The sequence below is a fragment of the Erythrolamprus reginae genome, chromosome 5 (assembly GCF_031021105.1).
Source record: "Erythrolamprus reginae isolate rEryReg1 chromosome 5, rEryReg1.hap1, whole genome shotgun sequence".
Lineage (NCBI taxonomy): Eukaryota > Metazoa > Chordata > Lepidosauria > Squamata > Dipsadidae > Erythrolamprus > Erythrolamprus reginae.
This window is the reverse complement of record NC_091954.1, coordinates 107,185,908-107,209,056: the sequence shown is the minus strand read 5'-3', so window position 1 is coordinate 107,209,056 and position 23,149 is coordinate 107,185,908. Positions and strand designations below refer to the sequence as shown.

Sequence of the window (23,149 nt, the reverse complement as noted above, 5' to 3'; positions counted from 1 at the left end):
GTTGTAAGCCACCCTGAGTCCTTTGGGATTGGCCGGCATAGAAGTCGAATGAATGAATGAATGAATGAATGAATGAATGAATGAATGAATGAATGAATGAATGAATCTCCCATTTTCAGATATAAACATGCATAATACTCCTGCCTCTTATTTTCCTCACAACAACCCTTCGAGGTGAGCTGGAGTGAAAATGGCTTTCATGTCTCAAATAGTCTCTTAATTTCTATGTATTAATTTCAGCTGTATGTCTCTTTTAGGGGTTGTTGCCAAGATAAAGTTGTCCCCTATATGTGCTTTTTTAGCATTAAAAGTCTTAAGTGTTAATCTCTAAAACTGGTACATGTGTCTAATAAACATTTAATCTTTAAAAGCCATGCAATTTATTACACATGCACCCGTTTAATGCTTAATCCAAATAGGGTCTGTGTTGTAAAATATTCCCTTCCTCCCCAATTAAAAAATGCAAACTTCAAACTGATAAGTGGCAGTTTTTTGTTTTTTTTTAAAGGCAGTCTTTGAATTGAATTCAGTATTTTTCCCAGAACTTACTGATTGCACCTTTTCGGCTTTGGGTGCATGTGATAACTTGCCTTAGAAGTATTTTCAGTCTTAAACATCTTTCAGCTGTGGCAAGGGGGGCGTTTGCCCAGGTTCGCCTGGTGCACCAGTTGCGGCCCTATTTGGACCGGGAGTCACTGCTCACAGTCACTCATGCCCTCATCACCCCGAGGCTCGACTACTGTAACGCTCTCTACATGGGGCTACCTTTGAAAAGTGTTCGGAAACTTCAGATCGTGCAGAATGCAGCTGCGAGAGCAATCATGGGCTTCCCTAAATATATCCATGTCACACCAACACTCCTCAGTCTGCATTGGTTGCCGATCAGTTTCCGGTCACAATTCAAAGTGTTGGTTATGACCTATAAAGCCCTTCATGGCACCGGGCCAGGTTATCTCCGGGACCCGCCTTCTGCCGCACGAATCCCAGTGACCAATTAGGTCCCACAGAGTTGGCCTTCTCCGGGTCCCGTCAACTAAACAATGTCGTTTGGCGGACCCAGGGGAAGAGCCTTCTCTGTGGCAGCCCCGGCCCTCTGGAACCAACTTCCCCCAGAGATTAGAATAGCCCCCACCCTTCTTGCCTTTCGTAAGCTTCTTAAAACCCACCTCTGTCGTCAGGCATGGGGGAACTGAGATATTCTTTCCCCCTAGGCTTCTACAATTTGTATGGTATGTTTGTATGTATGATTGGTTTTAAATAAGGGTTTTTAGCTGCTTTAGTATTGCATTGTTGCATGTTGTTTTTACCACTGTTGTTAGCCGCCCCGAGTCTACGGAGAGGGGCGGCATACAAATCCAATAAATAAATAAATAAATATTTTAGTTGCTAGAATGATTCCACTTGCCCCACTCTGACCCTTTGTAGAGATGATAGACTTCAACTTGAATTTTTGAGTTGTGGCTGTAATCAGCCAGAAAGGGCAGCTCTCATGGGACAGGCTACCAAATTATAAAATATTTATCTGAAGCACTTGAACAGAGCTTTGCATGACGTTTTAAAATATTTTAAAAGTGCCGTTATATTGTAATTTAAAACAAATATATTCAGATTATCATGGCTCAATATAGGGAGATATCAATCCAGAAAATTATTACTTAGGCTTTTACACTTTCTAAGCTCTCTGTTTCAGATAGAGAAATCCACTATTTTTAAAAATTTAAATCTGAATATTTAAACCAGAGGTCTTCAAACTTGGCAACTTTAAGACTTGTGGACTTCAACTCCCAGAGTTCTTCAATCCACATAGCTGGCTGGAGAATTCTGGGAGTTGAAGTCCACAAGTCTTAAAGTTGCCAAGTTTGAAGACCTCTGGTTTAAACCTTGTATTTTATCTACCGTTTCTTGAATTAGGCTACTTATGGTAAATTCAGTATTTATCCTAACTAAAAGTCTTCCAAATGTGTCTCTTTCCAAAGAGGTTTGAAGGGCTAGGAATTTGAATATCCAAGAAATAAATTTCCTGAATAATCCATGTATGCAGCAAAGAAATGTCATTGTTTGGAGCAAGGAATAACTTTGCTTTATCACAATGGTCTTGGGGTAGGATATGAAAGGAACTTGCCAAAAGCTATGGTTTTTGGCACTGTGTTTGCAATATCAGTGCTTGGGGGCTTCCAAGAGACACAAAATTAGCTGGCAAATATCTTATGGATTGCTACCCTACGAGTAGATGCCACTGTTATCTATTTCTGAGCCAAGATCTGGAGTTCCACTGAATTCTCACAATCTCGAGTATGACTAGATCTGCAATTTAAAGGCGCCTTGAAAAGAGAGTACAATGTTCCCTCGATTTTCGTGGGGGATGCGTTCCGAGACCACCCGCATAAGTTGAATTTCCGCGAAGTAGAGATGCGGAAGTAAATACACCATTTTTGGCTATGAACAGTATCACAAGCCTTCCCTTAACACTTTAAACCTCTAAATTACCATTTCCTATTCCCTTAGCAACCATTTACTCACCATTATTACTGGTACTCACCATTGAATAAGACACTTAGTGGTCTTAATATTTATAAACATAATTATTTATTAACAATAATTATTTTTTTTGTTATTCATTTGCAAAAATGATTAGTTTGGCGATGACGTATGACTTCATCGGGTGGGAAAAACCGTGGTATAGAAAAAACCCGCGAAGTATTTTTTAATTAATCTTTTTGAAAATAGACATTGCGCGAAGTTCGAACCCGCGAAAATCAAGGGAACACTGTATTCACTTGTACAGTGGTGCTTTGGTACTCAACTGTTTTGAAACTTAGCGCATTTCTTACTCAGCGCATTTTGACGTGAACATTTTGTCCCGGTTCACATCGTTTGTTTGGTACTCAACACACAAGCTTGAAGTTGTCTATATCAACTGCTTTGTGACTCACTACATTATTCCTTATGGGACAAATTTTCTTGGCACTCATCAATTTTGGTATATATTGCACCTCCCGGAACCAATTAAATACTGAGGTACCATGTAACCTGAAACCCGTTGTTGTATGGTTATATTTGCTGGTAAATCAGTGGCGAAATCCATTTTTAAAAAACTATCGGTTCTGTGGGCCTGACCACTTACGCGACTGTCTCCTGCCACATAACTCCCAGAGACCCATTAGATCGCGCAGAATCGGCCTCCTCCGGGAACCGTCGACTAAACAATATAGGTTGGCGGGACCACAGGGGAGAGCCTTTTCTGTTGCCGCCCCGGCTCTATGGAACCAACTCCCCCCCCCCCCCCGATGTTCGCTCCACTCCCACTCAACTGGTCTTTTGAAAAACTGCTAAGACCTGGCTTTGCCGACAGGCCTGGGGGCCGTGAATCTCCCCGCTACTATTTAATATCTACATGAAACCATGAACTAACAACTGACAGGGCCACACTGTATGAATGGTATATATGTATGGGATCGTGACTGTTTTATATTAACTGGGTTTCTTTTAATACAGGGTTTTACATAGTTTAGATTATATTCGACTTCTTTTTATTGTTTTGTATCTATTTGTATTTCTGTTTATGTTATTATTGTAAGCCACCCTGAGTCCTTGGGGATGGGGCGACATAGAAGTTGAATGAATGAATAAAATCTTAACATCTGACACGCCTGAATTATGCTTGACGGGTATGTACAGGGGGTGGCCAAAAAAATGGAAACACCTTTTAAATCCAGATTTGGAATCCAGATTTGTGAAGCTCCCTTCGCACAGTTTTTGTGGAAACTGGGTTCTGTACGTGTCTATTGAGCTCTGCAGTGATTTTAGGGGCTGTGGTCTTGCGATCCATTCTAACAATTCGCTTTAGAGTCCGACGGTCTCTCTCAGACAACTTTGACTTTCGACCAGACCTGTGCTTGGCTGAGGACGTTTTCCCTTCTCTTTCAAAAGCAGTCATTGCTTTTGAAACATGATCTCTTGAAACACCAAACATTCGGGCACTTTCTGTTACACTAGCGCCTGCCATTCGAGCACCAACAATTTGGCCTCTTTGAAAGTCTGAGAGGTCTGCCATTTCTAGAAGGTTGTAACCAATTTCCTTAAATTTCTGTTAAAAAAAAAGGTTCACATATAGTTTTAAAAACATATCAAATAACAGATTTTTTTTTAAAAAAAGCATTAAAACAAGTCAAGTTATGATTGATAAACCCTCATTGTGTATTGGACAAAATAAATAAATAAATAAAATAAATAAATAAATAGATTTGAACATGTTCAAACACTATGATGCCAAAAAGTCAAGTGTTTCCATTTCTTTGTCCACCCCCCTGTATGTTGTTAGATTGGATCCAGGGTTATTTTAGCTGGCTTTATAATTGGGGTTTTATAATTATTGTTATATTTGACTTTTAAAAATCAATGTACTACTGTATTGTTGCTGTTTTTTTTAAAAAGTGTAATTAAATTTTCATAAAATAAACGAACAGACACACATACATTTAACACAAAATTGGGGTTGTATTACCCCGCTTATCTCAAAAGTATAGATTTGAATACAGAAAAAAGAATACACATTTAAATACAGTTCATTATTGTAAATGTTAAGAAATAATTTGTTATACTTCTCATTATAATTTTTCATATTTAAGCTAATTCTAATATAAATTCAAAATTCTTCATATGTAAACTAATTCTAATATATTTCTAATACAAACATATTCTAACTAATTCTATTATAACACATAAATCTTATCTTTGCCGAAACAATTCACTCATTTATTTAATTGTTTTCTTAACCTTCTATTGTTTCTTCTTATTTATCCATATATAAACTTTGTTCCATGTATCATAAAATTCCGTATCTTCTTGATCATTTAAGCGTCTTGTCATCATATCCATTTCAGCGCAATCTAGTATTTTTGTAATAACTTCTTCCTCTTTGGGGATACTACTGTATTGTTTTTATTGTCCTAAGCCGGCGTGGCAGGGGAAGGATGCTGCAAAACCTCCATTCCTTCCCCACTCCAGGGGAAGGATACTGCAAAATCCCCATCCCTGCTCCACTCTGGGGCCAGCCAAAGGTGATATTTGCTGGTTCTCCGGAACCTGTTGGATTTCGCCCCTGTAGCAATTCTCCCACTGTCAATGAAAGGAACCTATGTAAAAATGTAAGATTTTTTTTTTAAAGGGTGGTTTGGTTTTACAGTGGTCCCCCGATTATCGCGAGGGTTCCGTTCCAGGACCCCTCGCGACAATCGATTCTTCGCGAAGTAGCGGTGCGGAAGTAAAAACACCATCTGCGCATGCGCAGATGGTGTTTTTACTTCTGCTGCAGCAGCGAGGAGCCGAAGATTGGGGTTTCCCCGCCGCCCACGCAAACTCCTCGCTGCTGCCGCGCCCGCCGCTTGTCCGCCCACCGCTTGTCCGCCGTCTGCCTGCCCGCGCGCCTGCCGCTCACCTGCCCTTCGCCCGCCCACGCCGTTCGCTCGTGCCGCTTCCCAGCTAAGTCCTGAAGCCAGAAGGCAAAGGCGAACTTCCGCGTTTGGCTTCGGGACTCAGCTGGGAAGCGGCGCTGGGGTCTTACCGGCCGCCCATGCAAAGGGGAAACCCCGGCTCCTCGCTGATGCCCGCCGCTCGCCCTCCCGCCAGCAAGAGGGGGAAGACCCAGGGAAGCCGCCCAGCAGCTGATCTGCCGGGGGAACGCAAACTCCACCATCTACGCATGCGTGGCCATAGAAAAAAGGGGCGCGCATGCGCAGATGGTGTTTTTACTTCCGGGTGGAAAAATCGCGAAATAGCGTTTAGCGAAGATCGGGATCGCGAAACTCGGGGGACCACTGTATACTCAAAAGTTGGGAGCCTCTGAAGTGGCTGGAGTTGAATTGGGAGTCAGGCTGGAGGCTGAACCTCGGCTTCTGTGCCAGAGCTTCCTGTGCTGCAGAGCCCTTTGAAAATGTGCACAATATCTTCAACCTTAAAGATCAAGGACACATCAGGGCCTGTTTCCTGTATTTATTTTTGGAGAAACAAAGGCTTTGCCAAACAGCAAAAGATTTCTCTTGACGTTTTCCAAAGGAGAAGCAGTGCTGACGCGAAGCTCGAGGCACTTGTAATCTAGGCAGCCATCCTTATTCAGGGTAAACATTCATAGTAAAGAGGGTGTGTACTTTTTTAAAAAAAAATGTGATTTCAGCCTAATCCTTTGAATTAAAACAAAACAGGTAGCTGTGGTTAGTGGTAAGCGGTAGGAGTTCAGTTGCAGTTGAAGCAACCTGTAGATAAGGCTTTTTAAAAAAATAAATAAATCAATGTCTAATTGTAAGACATCAACAAGAAGGGGTGAGTCTTGAGAACCTAATTCTTCTACAAATTTAAATTATACCTCAAGAATTGATGAATGTCAGAATTGCCCTTGGTCTTTATAACAGCTGGAAGAAAGTAGTAGAACTCTTTGTTCTATAGAATGGGGAGAAATACTTTTCATGATACAAACCCGGGGTTTAGGATTTTTTTGCCTCTTCTTACAAACTATTTTCACCTTACAAACCCATCGCTGCCACTGGGATGCCCCTCCTCTAGACTTCTGTTGCCAGCAAAGCACCCATTTTTGTGCTGCTGGGATTTCCCTGAGGCTCCCCTCCATGGGAAACCCCACCTCCGGACTTTGGTGTTTTTGTGATGCTGCAGGGGAATCCCAGCAGTGCAAAAACGGGCGCTTTGCTGGCAATGGAAGTCCAGAGGTGGGGTTTCCCAGCGAGGGGAGCCTCAGTGAAAACACAGAGGTCCGGAAGTGGGGTTTCGAGGACTTCAGTGTTTTTGCGATGCTGCGATTTCACTGATGCTCCCTTCACTGGGAAACCCCACCTCCGGACCTCTGTTGCCAGCGAAGCGCTCGTTTTTGCGATGCTGGGATTCCCCTGCAACATCGCAAATACATAGAAATCCAGAGGTGGGGTTTCCCATGGAGGGGAGCCTCAGGGGAATCCCAGCAGCACAAAAACGGGTGCTTTGGCTGGCAAAAGGGGTGAATTTTGGGCTTGCACGCATTAATCGCTTTTCCATGGATTCCTATGAGAAACATTGTTTCGTCTTACAAACTTTTCACCTTAAGAACCTCGTCCCGGAACCAATTAAGTTTGTAAGACGACGTATCACTGTATTCCGGTTTCTGAATGCTCTTTCTGAACTTAAACTCTCTCTTGACTATCTTGGGACTTTCATTTATTTATTTATTTTATTTATTTTATTTATTTTATTTATTTTATTTATTTTATTTATTTTATTTATTTTATTTATTTTATTTATTTTATTTATTTTATTTATTTTATTTATTTTATTTATTTTATTTATTTTATTTATTTTATTTATTTTATTTATTTTATTTATTTTATTTATTTTATTTATTTTATTTATTTTATTTTATTTATTTATTTTATTTATTTTATTTATTTCATTTATTTTATTTATACATACATACTTACTTACTTACTTACTTACTTACTTACTTACTTACTTACTTACTTACTTACTTCTATTTTGCTAAGACTCCAAGATAGTAGTCCAAGTAGTCTAAGATTTAGTAGTCCAAGATAAGAAGAGTAGACTTGGTCTCTAACGCTCAGCAAAAAATGTATTGCTGGATAAGTAAAATTATGCACATAACTAGATATTTTAACTTTAAAAAGCACTTTATAAACATATGTTCATATTTGCCATGACTAATATCGGACTAATTTGCTGTATCTCTGACTGTTTGAGGGGGAAATAATCTATATCTCTTTATGCAGAAGCAAAGGTTGGTTTAAACTTTTAAAGTACTGGATCGTAGAAACATGTGGATTTTTTTAATCCTTGGTTTTTCTGTCGTATTTTTGTGAAGGAACTGAGAAAACAACTGGCCCAAAGTTGGCTTAATGAGCATTTAACATTTCTCTAGCTACTAGTTACAATTAACCATCTTTTAAGGAGAACCAGCTTTAATACATCTTACATCGCCTTCGAAATGTAGTTTCATACAGTCATCTGCCACCATGTCCTACCTGTCGACTACTTCAGCTTCAACCACAACAATGCACGAGCACACAATAGATGCAAACTTAATGTAAACCACTGCAAACTCGACTGCAGAAAATAAGATTTCAGCAACAGAGTGCTCAATGAATAGAATGCACTATCTGACGCTGTGGATTCATCCCCAAACCCCCATAAATTTAATCTTAGACTATTTACTGTTGACCTTACCCCATTCCTAAAAGGTCTGTAAAGGGCGTGCATAAGCGCACCATTGTGCCTACCATCCCTGTCTTACTGTCCTATTGTCCTCATTTGTTTGTACTTACTTTGCTTATGTTTATGTTTATACTTAATGCCTGCTGTCTTGTACATGTTTGGCAAACCAAAAAGATTCTACCAAGACATCAACACCCTTGAAAATGTCCAAAGATATTTCACCAGAAGAGCCCTTCACACCTCCACTCGAAACAGAACATCCTACGAAAATAGACTAACAATCCTGGGCCTAGAAAGCCTAGAACTACGGCGCCTAAAACACGATTTGAGTATTGCCCACAAGATCATATGCTGCAATGTCCTACCGGTCAATGACTACTTCAGCTTCAATCGCAACAACACAAAAGCACGCAACAGATTCAAACTTAATACGAACCACTCCAAACTTGACTGTAAAAAATATGATTTCAACAATTGAGTTATCGAAGCGTGGAACTCATTGCCGGACTCAGTAGTGTCAACCCCTAACCCCCAACATTTCTCCCTTAGACTCTCCACGATTGACCTCTCCAGGTTCCTAAGAGGCCAATAAGGGGCGTACATAAGTGCACTGGTGTGCCTTTCGTCCCCTGTCCAATTGTCTTTCCTTTCTCTCACTTATCATATATATTTTCTTTCTTTCATATATCCTCTCCTCTAAGTTCACTTTTACCCTTATATATATTACTACATGTCTATTTTTCTTCCTATGTATTTGTGTATTGGACAAATGAATGAATGAATGAATGAATGAATGAATAAATAAATAAATAAATAAATAAATAAATAAATAAATAAATAAGTGCTGCACTGGAGATAAAAACAGTTCAGGAAGAGATCACTTGTTTAAGCAGTCTCTCTCCGCTCTGTGGGTCAGTAGGTGAGAGGGGGGGAAATGGGTCAGGCACAGGCCAATGTGCACACTAACTAATACTTTATTTTATTTGTCAAGCATGTATAGGATAGTAGTTTGTATAAACATAAGTAAAAAGTAATAATAAAACAAGGACAGTAGGACAGGGATGGTAGGCACAATGGTGCCCTTATACACATCCTATGCTCACCTCTTGGAAACAGGGAAAGGTCAACTGTAGACAATCTAAGGTTAAAGTTTTTGGGGTTTGGGGGAGAAACAACAGTTAGGTAGTGCATTCCAGGCATTGATCACTCTATTGCTGAAGTCGTAATTTCTGCAGTCGAGTTTAGAGCGGTTTACATTTAGTTTGAATCTATTATATAGTTTTATGTATGGTATGCTTGTTTTGTATGTTTTTAAAATAATGGGTATTTATGTAAGTATGTATGTACCGTATTTATTTATTTGATTGATTGATTGATTGTATTTGTATGCCGCCCCTCTCCGTAGACTCGGGGCGGCTAACAACAATGATAAAACAACATGTAGCAATCCAATCCAATACTAAAATAACTAAAAAAAACCTTATAAAAACCAAACAGACATACCATGCGTAAATTGTAAGGCCTAGGGGGAAAGAATATCTCAGTTCCCCCATGCCTGACGGCAGAGGTGGGTTTTAAGAAGCTTACGAAAGGTGAGGAGGGTGGGGGCAATTCTAATCTCTGGGGGGACTTGGTTCCAAATTTTTAAATATTAGATTTGTTCATTGTACATTGTTTTACGTATCAGGAAAGACTTAATGAACTCAATCTGTATAGTCTGGAGGACAGAAGGAAAAGGGGGGACATGATCGAAACATTTAAATATATTAAAGGGTTAAATAAGGTCCAGGAGGGAAGTGTTTTTAATAGGAAAGTGAACACAAGAACAAGGGGACACAATCTGAAGTTAGTTGGGGGAAAGATCAAAAGCAACATGAGAAAATATTATTTTACTGAAAGAGTAGTAGATCCTTGGAACAAACTTCCAGCAGATGTGGTAGATAAATCCACAGTAACTGAATTTAAACATGCCTGGGATAAACATATATCCATCCTAAGATAAAATACAGAAAATAGTATAAGGGCAGACTAGATGGACCATGAGGTCTTTTTCTGCCGTCAGACTTCTATGTTTCTATGTTTCTATTGTTGTGAGCCGCCCCGAGTCTGCGGAGAGGGGCGGCATACAAATCTAAATAATAATAATAGTAATAATAATAATAATAAGAACAACAACAACAACGTGCTCGTGTATTCCTGAAGTTTGACGGTGAAGTAGTCGTTAACAGAAAGGACATTTTGGCGTATGCAATATACCAAACAGTGAAAGAGATGCTGTGAAGGTTGTAAAAGTGGCCATTGCTCTCAATGTTACTTTCCCAATTCTATCATAACTTTAAGTGGCTGCTACCCAAGCAGTCAATAAGCAGAATTTATCTGCATGGATCACCGTATGAATATTCCTCATTCACTTTCTCTGAGATGGGGGTATCAAACTACCCCAGCTTCGCAAAGGGGAAAAAATCCATCACAAAACATCACATGACGATAATGTGATGCCGCAAAATTTGACCCCCCCCTGCTCTGAGACATTACCTTTAGGGGTCTTTTAAGCATCAGTCAAGTCCCCCACAGTGGGCATCTCTCCAGTTAGTTATATTATTATTATTATTATTATTATTATTATTATTATTATTATTATTATTATTATTATTATGTCAGTACAACACAGCAAACGAGATCACTATGCTGGATTTCGTATTTCATCACCAGTCGGGCGCTTCCCAAGCACCTAGGACTGCGTGATGTAGCGGCGAATTATGTTTGCCGATCCCAGTAAAGTGGCCTTTTGCAATTGACAGATGGAGATTTTGTCAATTCCAATGGTTTTCAAATGTCCACTGAGATCCTTTGGTACTGCGCCCAGCGTGCCAAGTACCACTGGGACCACTTTCACAGGCTTATGCCAGAGTCGTTGCAGCTCGATTTTTGGATCTTCGTATTTCACTAATTTCTCTAGCTGCTTCTCCTCAATTCTGCTGTCTCCCGGGATTGCGATGTCGATGATCCATACTTTCTTTTTCTCCACGATCACAATGTCTGGTGTGTTATGCTTCAGAATTCGGTCAGTCTGAAGTCGGAAGTCCCACAGTAGTTTTGCTTGCTCATTTTCGACCACTTTTTCGGGCTTATGATCCCACCAGTTCTTTGCCACTGGTAAATGGTAGTTCCGGCACAAGTTCCAGTGGATCATCTGTGCCACAGCATCATGTCTATGCTTGTAGTCAGTCTGTTCGAACTTTTTGCAGCAGCTGAGTATGTGCAAAAAAAGATGATGATGATGATGATGATGATGATGATGATGATGATGCAAATATTTCAAATATTTTCTTTAAAAGTAAGGAGGAAATTGCTTTCTTGTGGCCAGTAAAAAATTCTATTCTCATCCTTTCTGAAATATGTTGCACTGCATTAAAATTAGCACCCTGAAGTAACATGGAGGTAGCCAAGATTTTCTGTTTATCTATGTTTCTACCCACCCATCCCAATTGTAACTGAGGGCCTATATTTGCTTTCTTTTACATGGATGATGCTGAACACACACACACACACACAGGGGGGGAGGGAGGGAATGAAAGTGTTCCATAGTGTAGTATTTTAGTAAGATTAATGTGTGTGTTTTTCAAGCTGTTAATGTGGCTGGGCTCATACCAGAAAACTAGTGGAAGGAAAGACAAATTTGGGGTGCCAAGAACTCTTAAATTAGATTTTAAATTAAAATCTGTTTAAATGAATGAAATGCAATTAATATGGTTTAATCCCATATGTTTTATAATGTTGCCGTTGCCTATCATTAATCACCAATTATGCTGCAACTTTTGGAAAACCCTGGTGTCTCCACTCCAGGCACTTGGGGGGGGGGGGGGACACACACATGCACTAATGATGGAAATTCTGTAAATTCTAAATGTTGATGTTGTTAATTACAGGCATATGATTCAAGTGGTGGTTTTTTTGTCAATTGTTTTTAGCAGATTTCTCATCGCTTGTACTCTTTAAGAGGCGAGAAGAGACCCATTCAAGAGAATGAGTGAACTGGAACAATTACGGCAGGAGGCTGAACAGCTCCGGAATCAAATCAGAGTAAGATGCCTTCTTAGCATACTTCAGGGTAACCAGGAAGATCTTTTTTGTGAAGAGAGAGGGCCGTGATGGCAAAGCTTTTTTGGCTCGGGTTCCAAAAGGGTGTGCGCTCACGATAGATAGCGTGCATGTATGTGCCCACACCCACAATTTATTTATTTTTTGTTTATTTATTTATTTACTTACTTACTTACCGTACTTATTTATTTACTTACTTACTTACTTACTAACTTACTTATTTATTTGCTTATTTACTTATTTACTTACTTATTTACTTACTAACTAACTTACTTATTTACTTAGTTATTTGCTTACTTATTTACTTAGTTATTTACTTAGTTATTTATTTATTTACTAACTAACTAACTTATTTATTTAGTTATTTGCTTACTTATTTACTTACTTATTTACTTACTAACTTACTTATTTATTTGCTTATTTACTTACTTACTTACTTACTTATTTATTTATTTACTAACTAACTTACTTATTTATTTGCTTATTTACTTACTTATTTACTTACTAACTTACTTATTTACTTACTAACTAACTTACTTATTTACTTAGTTACTTACTTACTTATTTATTTATTTACTTACTTATTTACTAACTTACTAACTTACTTATTTACTTAGTTACTTACTTACTTATTTATTTATTTATTTACTTACTTATTTACTTACTTATTTACTTACTTATTTACTTACTTACTTATTTATTTATTTATTTACTTATTTACTTACTTATTTATTGGATTTCTATGCCGCCCCTCTCCACTATAGAATGGCTTGGATCCAATTAATTAATTAAGAAACTGAAACCCAAAGAACCATAAAAACAATCATTTCATTCGCTCAACATTCTCTCAACACATTCATTGCCCAGGGGACAAGAATTGAATAGCCCCATTGTCATAATGCAATGTCCTCCCCCCCACATGTTCATAATCCACGCACTGCCCCCGCTCATGCGCACAACCTCTTTCACTGTCCCCCTGCGCATGCGCACAGGCCTCTCTGAAGCCTCCAGATGTCCTGTGGGCTGTTTTTCGCCATTCTCAGGTTTCAGGAGGCTTTCCTGAAGCCTGGGGAGAACAAAAGCGCCCCCCCCCAAAAGCCGAAAATCAGCTGATCACGGCGCCCATGCTCTGGAGCTGACATAGGTCAATGCGTCGCATGCCCTCAGATATGGCTCTGCCTGCCCTTTGTGGTACTCATGCCATAGGTTTGCTATCATTCAATAGGGCAGTGATGGTGAACCTTTTTTTCCTTGGTTGCTGAAAGAGCATGAGTGCCCACACCCATAATTCAATGCCTGGGCAGGGCGAAAACAGCTTCTCCCACCTCCCAGAGGCCCTCTGGAGGTCAGAAATGGCCTGTTTCCCAACTTCTGGTGGGCTGACTAGGCTCATGTTTCGCCCTCCCCAGGTTACAAAGGCTTCCCTGTCTTTTGCAAATTACTCAAGACCCACCTTTATCGCCAGGCATGGGGGAACTGAGACATCCTCCCCCAGGCTTTTATGTTTTATGTTTGGTATGTATGTGTTGTATGGTTTTAAATTGTTGGGGTTTTAGATATGTCTTATTTTAATATTAGATTTGTCTCACTGTTATATTGGTTTTGTATTACTGTTGTGAGCCGCCCCGAGTCTTCGGAGAGGGGCGGCATACAAATCTAATTAATAATAATAATAATAATAATAATAATAATAATAATAATAATATGCCCTCTCCCATCCCTCTGGAGGCTCTCTGGAAGCCAAAAACACCCTCCCAGAGCCTCTGTGCAAGCCAAAAATCAGCTGGCCAGCACACATATGCGCATTGGAGCTGAGCTAGGGCAACAGCCTGCGTGCCAACATATATGGCTCCCGGTGCCACCTGTGGTACTCATGCCAGAGGTTCGCCATCATTAAGATAGGGGGACATTTTATCTGGCCCCGCGCAGTTTTCTCCATAACCATCTTTCCTCTACGATGTCACAATGGATGAAGGAGTCTTGAAAGACAGGCTTCGTGGCACAGTGCTGGGCCTCTTTTCGAGAGCCCCAGTGGATGGCTCTTTGGATTCGGGATTGACTTCTGAAATCTTATGCGTCCTTTTTGAGGCATTTGCAGCCAATGACTGTATTGCATGTTTGCCCAGGTTCGCCTGGTACACCAGTTGCAGCCTTACCTGGACCGGGAGTCACTGCTCACAGTCACTCATGCCCTCATCACCTCGAGGTTCAACTACTGTAATGGTCTCTACATGGGGCTACCTTTGAAGAGTGTTCAGAAACTCCAGATCGTGCACAATGCAGCTGCGAGAGCAGTCATGGGCTTCCCCAGGTATGCCCATGTCACACCAACACTCCACAGTCTGCATTGGTTGCCGATCAGTTTCCGGTCACAATTCAAAGTGTTGGTTATTACCTATAAAGCCCTTCATGGCATCAGACCAGAATATCTCTGGGACCGCCTTCTGCCGCACAAATCCCAGCGACCGGTTAGGTCCCACAGAGTTGGCCTTCTTCAGGTCCCGTTGACAAAACAATGTCGTCTGGCGGGACCCAGGGGAAGAGCTTTCTCTGTGGCGGCCCCGGCCCTCTGGAACCAGCTCCCCCTCCCGGATATTAGGATTGCCCCCACCCTCCTTGCCTTTCGCAAACTCCTTAAAACCCACCTCTGTTGTCAGGCATGGGGGAATTGATTCCCTCCAGGTAGTTTCCCCTTTATGTATGGTTTGTATGAGATGTATGATTGTTTTTTTATATTAAGGGTTTTTAATTGTTTTTAACCATTGGATTTGTACTGTTTTGTTGTTGTGAGCCGCTCCAAGTCTGTGGAGAGGGGCTGCATACAAATCTAATAAAATAATAATAATAATAATAATAATAATAATAATAATGTGAACCTTTTGCCGAATGGCTTGCTACTTGCCAGGCCTGGCCTGCCAGAATGAATCTCTTTCTCTCCCCTTAATTATATGCATTATTATTATTATTATTATTATTATTATTATTATTTATTAGATTTGTATGCCACCCCTCTCCGTAGACTCGGGGCGGCTTACAGCAATGATAAAAACAATATATAATGACAAATCTAATAGTTAGAATCTGAAATAACAATGATACATTTAAAAAGTCTAAAAAACAAGAAACCCCAATACATAAAAACATACGTACAGTCATATCATACACAAAAAACAAGAAACTCCAATATATAAAAACATACATAGTCATATCATACACAAAAAACAAGAAACTCCAATACAGTGGAACCTCGACATACGAGCAGCTCTACTTACGAGCTACTCGAGATAAGAGCTGGGAGGGGAGCGACATTTTTGTTCGCCTCCCGAGCTCACATTCGGGATACAAGCGCCAAGGAGCTGTCTCCTGAAGCCGAAAACTAACTTCCGCTTTCGGCTTCAGGAGACAGCTCCTTGGCGCTCGTATCCCGCGTGTTTTAAAAGGTTGCAGCCGGCCTGGGGGGCTCGGGGGGGTGCTGGCAAGCCCCCCAGGCCGGCTGCAACCTTTTAAAACACGCGCGCCGCTTCGCAGCTCTCTGCTGAATCCGGAACGCTAACTTCCGCGTTCGGATTCAGCAGACAGCTGCGAAGCAGCGCGCGTGTGTTAAAAGGTTGCAGCCGGCCTGGGGGGCTCGGGGGGAAGCCCCCGAGCCCCCCAGGCCGGCTGTGACGTTTTAAAACGCGCGCTGCTTCGCAGCTCTCTGCTGAATCCGGAACGCTAACTTCCGCGTTCGGATTCAGCAGACAGCTGCGAAGCAGCGCGCGTGTTTTAAAACGTGGCAGCCGGCCTGGGGGGCTCGGGGGGATTCTGCTGAATCCGAACGCGGAAGTTAGCGTTCCGGATTCAGCAGAGAGCTGTGAAGCAGCGCGCGTGTTTTAAAACGTCACAGCCGGCCTGGGGGGCTCGGGGGCTTCCCCCCGAGCCCCCCAGGCCAGCTGCTACCTTTTAAAACACGCGCGCTGCTTCGCAGCTGTCTCTGAACGCTAACTTCCGCGTTCGGCGGCAGCGGTTTTTTTTGTTGTTGCACGGATTAATTGACTTTACATTGTTTCCTATGGGAAACAATGTTTCGTCATACGAGCGTTCCGACTTACGAGCCTCCTTCCGGAACCAATTAGTCTCGTAAGTCGGGGTTCTACTGTATATAAAAACATACATGCAGTCATATCATACACACTAATTTGGTAAGGATTCAAAACCCGTTCCAGCATTGTTGTGTAAAATAATCCTTTATATTTTCTTTTACAGGATGCAAGAAAAGCATGTAGCGACACAACTCTTGCTCAGGTGGGTTGTTATTTACATTTGCTTCCTTTCTCTGCTTTCCTAAGGAGATGAAGGAGTTAACAGCATCTTAAAATGCATGCACAGAGTCTGCAGATTAGCAGAAGCCCCTGGTCTTATGCCTCTTGTCCTTGGCTAGGAAAAAAGACAATGGTTGTGATCTCTATTCGACACTGACTAGTCTAAAGACCCGCTAGTATGTTTCCACAGTAGTTTAAAGGGGCTTGAGAAAAGGAATCGGTCAATCAAAACAGCAGTCATGACTTCTTGGACTGTAACCATTTGCTCAAGCTTAGTTCCATCCGAGTACCTTAAGCCCTGTTTTTGAAATCATGGTTTATGCAGCCATCTGTCCTTAGCCAGATTTGAGTATTATACCAAGTCACAAAGAATGGGTTTGCATGTTATGCTGAAAAATTCCAAACTTATCACGCCATAGCTTAGCATCAGCAGACATTTCAAATAAAGAAACGATATATGACAAATACAGTGGTACCTCTACCTAAGAATGCCTCTACTTACGAATTTTTCTAGATAAGAACTGGGTGTTCAAGATTTTTTTGCCTCTTCCCAAGAACCATTTTCTACTTACAAACCCAAGCCTCCAAAACTGTAACCGGAAAAGGCAGGGAGAAGCCTCTGTGGGGCCTCTTTAGGAATCTCCTGGGAGGAAACGGGGCCGGAAAAGGTGGAGAGAAGCCTCTGTGGGGCTTCTCTAGGAATCTCCTGGGAGGAAACAGGGCCGAAAAAGGCGGAGAGAAGCCTCTGTGGGGCCTCTCTAGGAATCTCCTGGGAGGAAACAGGGCCGAAAAAGGCAGGGAGAAGCCTCTGTGGGGCCTCTCTAGGAATCTCCTGGGAGGAAACAGGGCCGAAAAAGGTGGAGAGAAGCCTCTGTGGGGCCTCTCTAGGAATCTCCTGGGAGGAAACAGGGCCGAAAAAGGCGGGGAGAAGCCTCTGTGGGGCCTCTCTAGGAATCTCCTGGGAGGAAACAGGGCCAAAAAAGGCGGGGAGAAGCCTCTGTGGGGCCTCTCTAGGAATCTCCTGGGAGGAAACCGGGCCGGAAAAGGCGGGGAGAAGTCACCGTGCGGCCTCTCTAGGAATCTCCTGGGAGGAAACCGGGCTGGAAAAGGCGGGGAGAAGCCTCCGTGGGGCCCCTCTAGGAATCTCCTGGGAGGAAGCCGGGCCGGAAAAGGCAGGGAGAAGCCAACGTGAGGCTTCTCTAGGAATCTCCTGGGAGGAAACCGGGCCGGAAAAGGCAGGGAGAAGCCACCATGGGGCCTCTTTAGGAATCTCCTGGGAGGAAACAGGGCAGGAAAAGGTGGAGAGAAGCCTCTGTGGGGCCTCTCTAGGAATCTCCCGGGCGGAATCAGGGCCTCCACCCTCCCTGTGGTTTCCCCAATCGCACGCATTATTTGCTTTTACATTGATTCCTATGGGGAAAATTGCTTCTTCTTACAAACTTTTCTACTTAAGAACCTGGTCACGGAACAGATTAAGTTCGTAAGTAGAGCTACCCCTGTATAAGAAATGACTTAGCATTGTATACTATTATTTTTTATATTCAGTTATCATATATTCTTATTCAATCCTGGAGAAAGTTTTGAAAAATCTCTTGTCCTTCCTTTTTCTCAGATCACCACAAGTCTTGACTCCGTGGGTCGAATCCAGATGCGTACAAGGCGTACCTTGAGAGGTCATTTAGCCAAAATTTATGCTATGCATTGGGGATCTGATTCAAGGTTTGTACAAATACTTTAGGTGGGCAAAATATATTTTTTTAAAAAAAGGAGTTACTTGTTTCTTGGCTATATGAACAGTAACATAAAAAAAGCAGGCTGTTTACATGGAAATAAAATTCTCTAAGCAAACATAAATTTAGATTCTTGGGAACATATTCAAAGCTTTAAAGAACCCCCTTAAACCCATTAATTTAAAGACAGATTTGCTGTATTTAAGGTTTAATTCTGAGACGTTAGATTTCAGTGTTTAAAAATAGAAACATAGAAACATAGAAGTCTGACGGCAGAAAAAGACCCCATGGTCCATCTAGTCTGCCCTTATACTATTTTCTGTATTTTATCTTAGGATGGATATATGTTTATCCCAGGCATGTTTAAATTCAGTTACTGTGATAAAATAAATATACTTCTGTCCCCAAAATAGCTTTTTATTAATAAATTTTTTAAAAAGAACATGCATATGTATTTACAGTAACTTATTTTGTTAACTGAAACAGTTATTTAGAAGAGTAGCATTTAAAATGGAATGTTAGTAATTTATAGTAATAATTCCTTATTTTAAGCAGAGAGGAAAGAATTTGTTCCATATTTTTTTAAGAATTAAGGTGTGTTTATTGAGAAGTTTTATTGTTCTAAGCTGTGTGATTCCCAAGTGGAGAAAGGGAAATTGGGGTCTTAATGAATGCACAGGAATTTGGCTTTGAATTTTGAAACCATGATGAGGAAGATACAAGGCTAATGTCTCGTTTGTCTTTTTTTTTCCGTTTTATTTTACTGTTATCTTTAGGTTATTAGTGAGTGCTTCCCAAGATGGAAAATTAATTATTTGGGATAGTTATACAACAAACAAGGTACAGTTATTTATTTATTTATTTATTTAGAATATATTCAGTTTGAACATAGTATATGTTTCTTGCTGATGGGCTTTATTTTTCGATTCCACTGCTATTTCTTTTTTAAAAAAGTTAAAAAAAATTCTGTTCCTCCATCCAAACCTCTTTATTTGCCCTGTTATTTCTTTTTTTAAAAAAAAATATAATCTTTATTGATTTTTTAAAATTTTTACAAAAAGCAAAAACATAAAACATAGAGGTATACCATCACCAAACAAGAAAATAAAAATCCCCTTCACCGGGGAAGATTCAATTCTGTATCGTTCATTTGCTTTGTCTCTGGATTACAGTGGTACCTCGGTTCTCGACCACAATCCGTTTCAGAAGTGTGGTTGAGAACCGATTTGGTTGAGAACCGAATTAATTTATCCCATAGGAAATAATGGAAATGGATTTAATTGGTTCCCAGCCCATTGACTTGCTGGGAACCAATTAAATCTACAGTTTCTCCGTACTGAAGGAGCGGGTCCAGCAGTCACATGGGTTGCTCACGTCCAATCCGATGGAACTGAGCCTAGTATTAAAAAAGCTTGCCGGATCCGCCCCTTCCCCAGAATTCGCTCAGTTCGCATATCCTGCGGTTGTATTGTGATAGCTCGTTCAACATTCTAACACCTTCCCTTCGATCTTTCCTTCAAAAAATAGTAAGATTTATTGTCTTTATTTATTACTTGCACCATTGCGCCAGCCGTTTAAAGAAAAAAAGTAAAAAAGCGGCTCGGCTTTTTCCCTTAGGAGAAGTTGCGGTTTCGTTTTCCCCCGGCGGTTTTGCCGGTTACGATTCCTGCGGCCGCTAGTGGATTCTTCTAATCCCTTGGCCCGGAGGTCCTGGTGCAAGTATTTATCGATTACATTATTGATTATTTATCGTAAATATATTTAAGGGCTTAAAAGAAATACCTCCTGCGGAGTGAGACGCCTTCCAGTCTCCTGGACTTAGTCGATCGCTTTTCCCTTAAGAAATTCTACGGAGCGATCTTTTCGGCGCGAAGGCCTTCGCGCCCTTTTTTAAATCTAGGCCTCTCGTGTTGGCCTCCTGCCAGCCGCGTAGGCCTCAGTCCACCGCGTGGATCCCGGAGCGGGCCTTGGGGGTCCCAGGCTAAATTCTCCACCGGCTAAGCCTCCAACCAGAGTGCCTTGGTTTACTTAATTATAAAGTTTAGGGAGGCTGGCCCCGCTGGATTTGGGGGCACGAACTCTGGGTTTGCCCAGATTGTCCTCACTCTTCAGCAGCTTCGAGGCCTCGAAGCAGGATCCATTCCTCTTGGGAAGTCCTTGAAATTCTTCTCCTTATTATTTAATTTTTGGCTCAGCCTTGTCTTCTGTTAATTGTCAGACTATGGCTTCTTTTCCCAAGAGAGGCACAACTAAAGGTCCCAGAGAGGCCAGGCCTACTGGCGATGAGATTACTAGCATCCCCCAGGCCTCTTCCTCCTCTTCTCCAGGGGCCCGCCCCCCGACCAAGGTCACCAGGGCCGAGAAGAGAAGGGACCTAGCCCTACAAAAAATTCATGACAAATCAGCAAAACGTTTGAAAGTGCAGGCCCAAGTAATCAGTAGTCAAGACCCCCCAGAGGCCTCTAGCCTGCCTCCTTCTGGGGTCCCTGTGTTATCTCTGGATGAGCCAAACCTAGACAGACCCCAACCTAACCTATGGGGCATAGGTCCAGAGGAACCAGATGTTATTGAAGATTCCCCCCAGCCAGGATCCTCCCAGGCCTTTAGGGATTCTTCTGCCATTTCTGCTGATATTTCCAATTTACCTCCTGAGTTCCAGTCTATTTTTGCTGTGTTGTCCAAAGCCATTGATGCCAAACTCTCCACCATCAATGCGCTTCCTCTACCTCTTCCTCCTTCTCGTCCCTCCCGCCCCTTGGGTTCTTCCCCAGCGGTCAGAGCTCCTATTCAGGATGATTCAGATTCCTCCCAGGATGAATACGAGGAGATGGAGGATGATGAGGACCCCTTTCAGGGATTATCTGATGATGAGGAATCCCAAATAAAGGTTCCCCCTCCAATTACTATTTTCCCCTCTCAATTATTCAAATCTCTCCTCCTCAAAGCTAGAATTTCTACGGGATTAGCGGCCCAGGAGAAACAAGCCTCCACTTCCACTGATCCCCCGGAGGAGAATTTACCTTACTTCACAGAGGAACAGGAGGATAACGAGGTAATTCCTATGCCTAAATTGTTTAAAGATGCCTTACTCAAACAGTGGGAATTTCCAGCCTCTGGCCTTAATCCCTCCACCAAGGACAGAAAGTTGTACAAACTTTCCTCTTCCTATGAGGAACTTCTATCCTTTCCTAAACCGGATGAACCTGTCAAGATTCTTCACTCGGCAGCGGCTGTGCCAGGAGAGGCGGAGGAAGTCCTCCGCCCAGAGGACAAGCGCATCGAGCAAATGCTCAAAAGGGGATTCACCTCTGATTCCTGGGCCATTAAAAGTTCTGCAGCGGCTTCCTTTTTTTCCAGAGCCATGCTGCTGTGGCTTCGCCAACTGCAACAGCATATTCCTCCCGATGACTTGAGAGGTCAACAAGACTTCAACAAGGTCTTTGCAGCTGCCCAGTACGTGGCTGATGCCACCTTGCAATCTACTAGATTTTCTGCTAAGTCTATTGCAGCTTCTACAACGGCAAGAAGACTCCTATGGATCCGCCCTTGGCAAGCGGGAGTTCGCCAAAAGTGGCAGTTATCTCAGGGCCCCTTGAAGCGCGACCTGCTCTTCGGTGATCTTCTGGATCCACTCCTCACGGAAACCACGGACAAGAAGAAAGTTTTGGGTCCAACCACAAAAAAGGCTACCAAAACGCAGTCCTTTCGTCGCCCAGGGCGCCAGCAAGACCAAGCGGCGTCCTATCAGAGGTCTCCAGGTCAGTATTCCCCCCGCTTTCGTTCCCAAGGTAGGAACTCCAGGGGTAGAGGGTTTCGCTTCCAAAGGGGAGCTTCATCTAACAGGGCTTCAAAGAAACCTAGATGGTAACCTTTCCTCTATTCCCATAGGGGGTCGCCTAGCTCATTTCGCTTCTAATTGGCGTTTCACCTCCAAAGACCCTTGGGTCATTGACACTGTTCAAACAGGTCTTCTTTTAGAATTTGTTTCTCCTCCCCCAAGACGTTTTATTTCCTGCCCTTCTCCCAGGTCATCCTCTGATTGTAACCGTATGGAGGAGGCCATTTCTCATCTATTGTCCATCAGAGCCATTCAACCGGTCCCTTCCGATCAGAGGGGCCTAGGTTTTTACTCCATTTTATTTATGGTTCCAAAGTCCTCCGGAGGTTGGAGAGCTATTTTGGATTTAAAGAAACTAAACCTATTCATCAAATATAGGAAGTTTAAGATGCACTCCTTGCCTTCTATTTTGGCCGCCATCCACTCGGGAGATTTCATGACTTCCTTGGACCTCACTGAGGCCTACCTTCACATTCCCATAGCCAAATGCCACAGAAAATTTTTACGTTTTTCCTTTCAAGGCAGGCACTTCCAGTATAGGGCGATGCCATTTGGCCTCTCCTCGGCCCCTCGGGTCTTTACAAAACTCTTGGGGTCCCTGGCGGCCTATATCCGGGCGTTTCCCATTCACATTTTATGTTATCTTGATGATATTTTGATTCATGGGAACTCCCTAGAGAAAGTGAAAACAGACCTTTCTGTTACCATGTCAGTCCTTCAGGACCATAGATTTTCCATCAATTTTGAGAAAAGTCACCTCCAACCTGCCACATCCATTGCTCACCTGGGATCCATTATTGATTCAGAATCCTCCCAGGTGTTTCTCTCTCCCGAGAGAAAACTCAGTATAGTGGAGTTAATTTCTAACATTTTATCTAATTCTTCAGTATCCATAGTCACTCTATCTTCCCTTTTGGGGAAGATGGTGTCATGCATAGGCATCATTCCCTGGGCTCGCCTTCATGCTAGGG

The 23,149-nt window shown here is 42.0% G+C and overlaps 1 protein-coding gene across 4 annotated transcripts in view; it reads left to right on the top strand.

Moving 5' to 3' along the window:
• GNB4 (G protein subunit beta 4) overlaps positions 1 to 23,149 on the top strand; it is an 82,735-nt gene that overhangs the window by 42,183 nt on the left and 17,403 nt on the right. For 2 of the 4 annotated variants that reach the window (XM_070753666.1, XM_070753665.1), the window contains exons 2-5: positions 12,183 to 12,291; positions 16,555 to 16,593; positions 18,223 to 18,329; positions 19,117 to 19,180. In XM_070753666.1, coding sequence (XP_070609767.1) covers positions 12,235 to 12,291; positions 16,555 to 16,593; positions 18,223 to 18,329; positions 19,117 to 19,180 — 267 coding nt within the window. In that variant the 5' untranslated portion in view covers positions 12,183 to 12,234. Of the gene's footprint in view, positions 1 to 12,179; positions 12,292 to 16,554; positions 16,594 to 18,222; positions 18,330 to 19,116; positions 19,181 to 23,149 lie in introns of all 4 variants that reach the window. The other 2 variants (XM_070753668.1, XM_070753667.1) reach the window with 1 other exon arrangement.